Here is a 1422-nt window from a genome sequence, read left to right as displayed (position 1 = left end):
ACAGTCAAAGTCTTTGAAAATGCACCTGCGCATTCACACTGGAGAGAAGCCCTATAGCTGCTCACACTGCGGAAAGAGTTTTACATGTTCAAGTTCTTTGAAAAAGCACCAGCGCATTCACACTGGAGTGAAACCGTTTTACTGCTCACACTGCGGAAAGAGTTTTACAAGATCAGATCATTTGGAAAAACACCTGCCCATTCACACTGGAGAGAAGATTTAGGCATCAGCAGATTTATACAAAAGTTCCCCATGCAAAACATACGTATAATGGTGGACAATGCACAAACTGTCAAGAAAGCTTTCAGTTCATGTGTATATTAATGTACCATAATGAATATATAGGAAGGACACAGTTTACATTAAAATCTTTTCCAAACCTGAGGTATAGTGGAGTGCTTAAGCATCTTTTCAGCCTCTGCTTTGAAAAGCATCATGTTTGGTTCCAGTACCAGTTATATGTGACTAAATGACTATAGACCACTGGCACTCACATCACACATAATAAAGGCACATATTGAATGTCCCAGAAGGCAGTTAGAAACATAGATGCTCCCCAAGGAACTGTTCTGTCTCCTGATGTAGGAATACGTGAGAATGGAGTTGTAGGATTCATGAATTCCCCTAAACCCAAAGCTAAAACTCAACCCAAATACACTTCAGGAGACATTCCTGCCCAAAAGCAAAGTGAACAAAAACAAATGTTAAAGGTAAAAAGGAGGAGGCGTAGAGAAGCTAAATGGGAAAAGAAAGAGGAACAAAAGCAACTGATGTTTGCTAAAAAAACATCTGAATGTAGAAAACTTAGTTTTAGAAATGAAACTATTGAATATGAATTTAATACAATTGCAATTCCAATTGCCATAAATGTTACTGCAAGACTGCAGAGGATCAGACGTTGTACCCAGACAGCTAGAAGAAGATTTCAACTGACTAAGAAGATTTATGCGATAAGTTTTATTTATCAGAAGTTCAAGAGAGTTCTGATTGCTTTTATTTACATTTATAAATGTTGAATGTGGCTAGAAGAAAATAGAACAAGCTGTTCAATATAGCTACAGGATGTTGTAAGCCTGGTTGATGTAAATCTCCGACATGCGAGATATGATGCATTGCATAGGCACTGCAGTGGCACATGTGTTGCAAGAACAAGGGAGGTTTTTGTAACCAAATGATCATTTTGTAACCAAATGATTTCCTAATAGACACGAGGGCCTATCACTCTTTTACAAGAGCCTGTGCACTGTCCTGGATAGTGCCAGGCAAATGCAAGGCAAGTGCCAGGCAAATGCAAGGGAAGTGCAGGTCGGATGCTCCGCAAGTGCCAACTTTGGCATTGCTGCACATTCTGCTTGTCAGTGTGTGCAGCAATGCCAAAGTTTGCTTTTTTTATTTTCATTAAATGTTACAGTATTTTCTCAG

The 1422-nt window shown here is 39.1% G+C and overlaps 1 protein-coding gene across 1 annotated transcript in view; it reads left to right on the top strand.

Annotated features, from left to right (window-relative positions):
• The window catches only part of LOC132854702 (zinc finger protein 135-like), a 1182-nt gene extending 959 nt beyond the window's left edge, over nucleotides 1-223 (top strand). Inside the window, exon 1 of the mRNA XM_060883275.1 lies at nucleotides 1-223. This exon is cut by the window's left edge and continues 959 nt beyond it. Coding sequence (XP_060739258.1) covers nucleotides 1-223 — 223 coding nt within the window.
• Nucleotides 224-1422: the final 1199 nt, after the last annotated feature.

The sequence above is a fragment of the Tachysurus vachellii genome, chromosome 12 (genome assembly GCF_030014155.1).
Source record: "Tachysurus vachellii isolate PV-2020 chromosome 12, HZAU_Pvac_v1, whole genome shotgun sequence".
NCBI lineage: Eukaryota > Metazoa > Chordata > Actinopteri > Siluriformes > Bagridae > Tachysurus > Tachysurus vachellii.
Note: the sequence above shows the minus strand (reverse complement) of the source record. Positions and strands in the feature narration are given on the sequence as shown.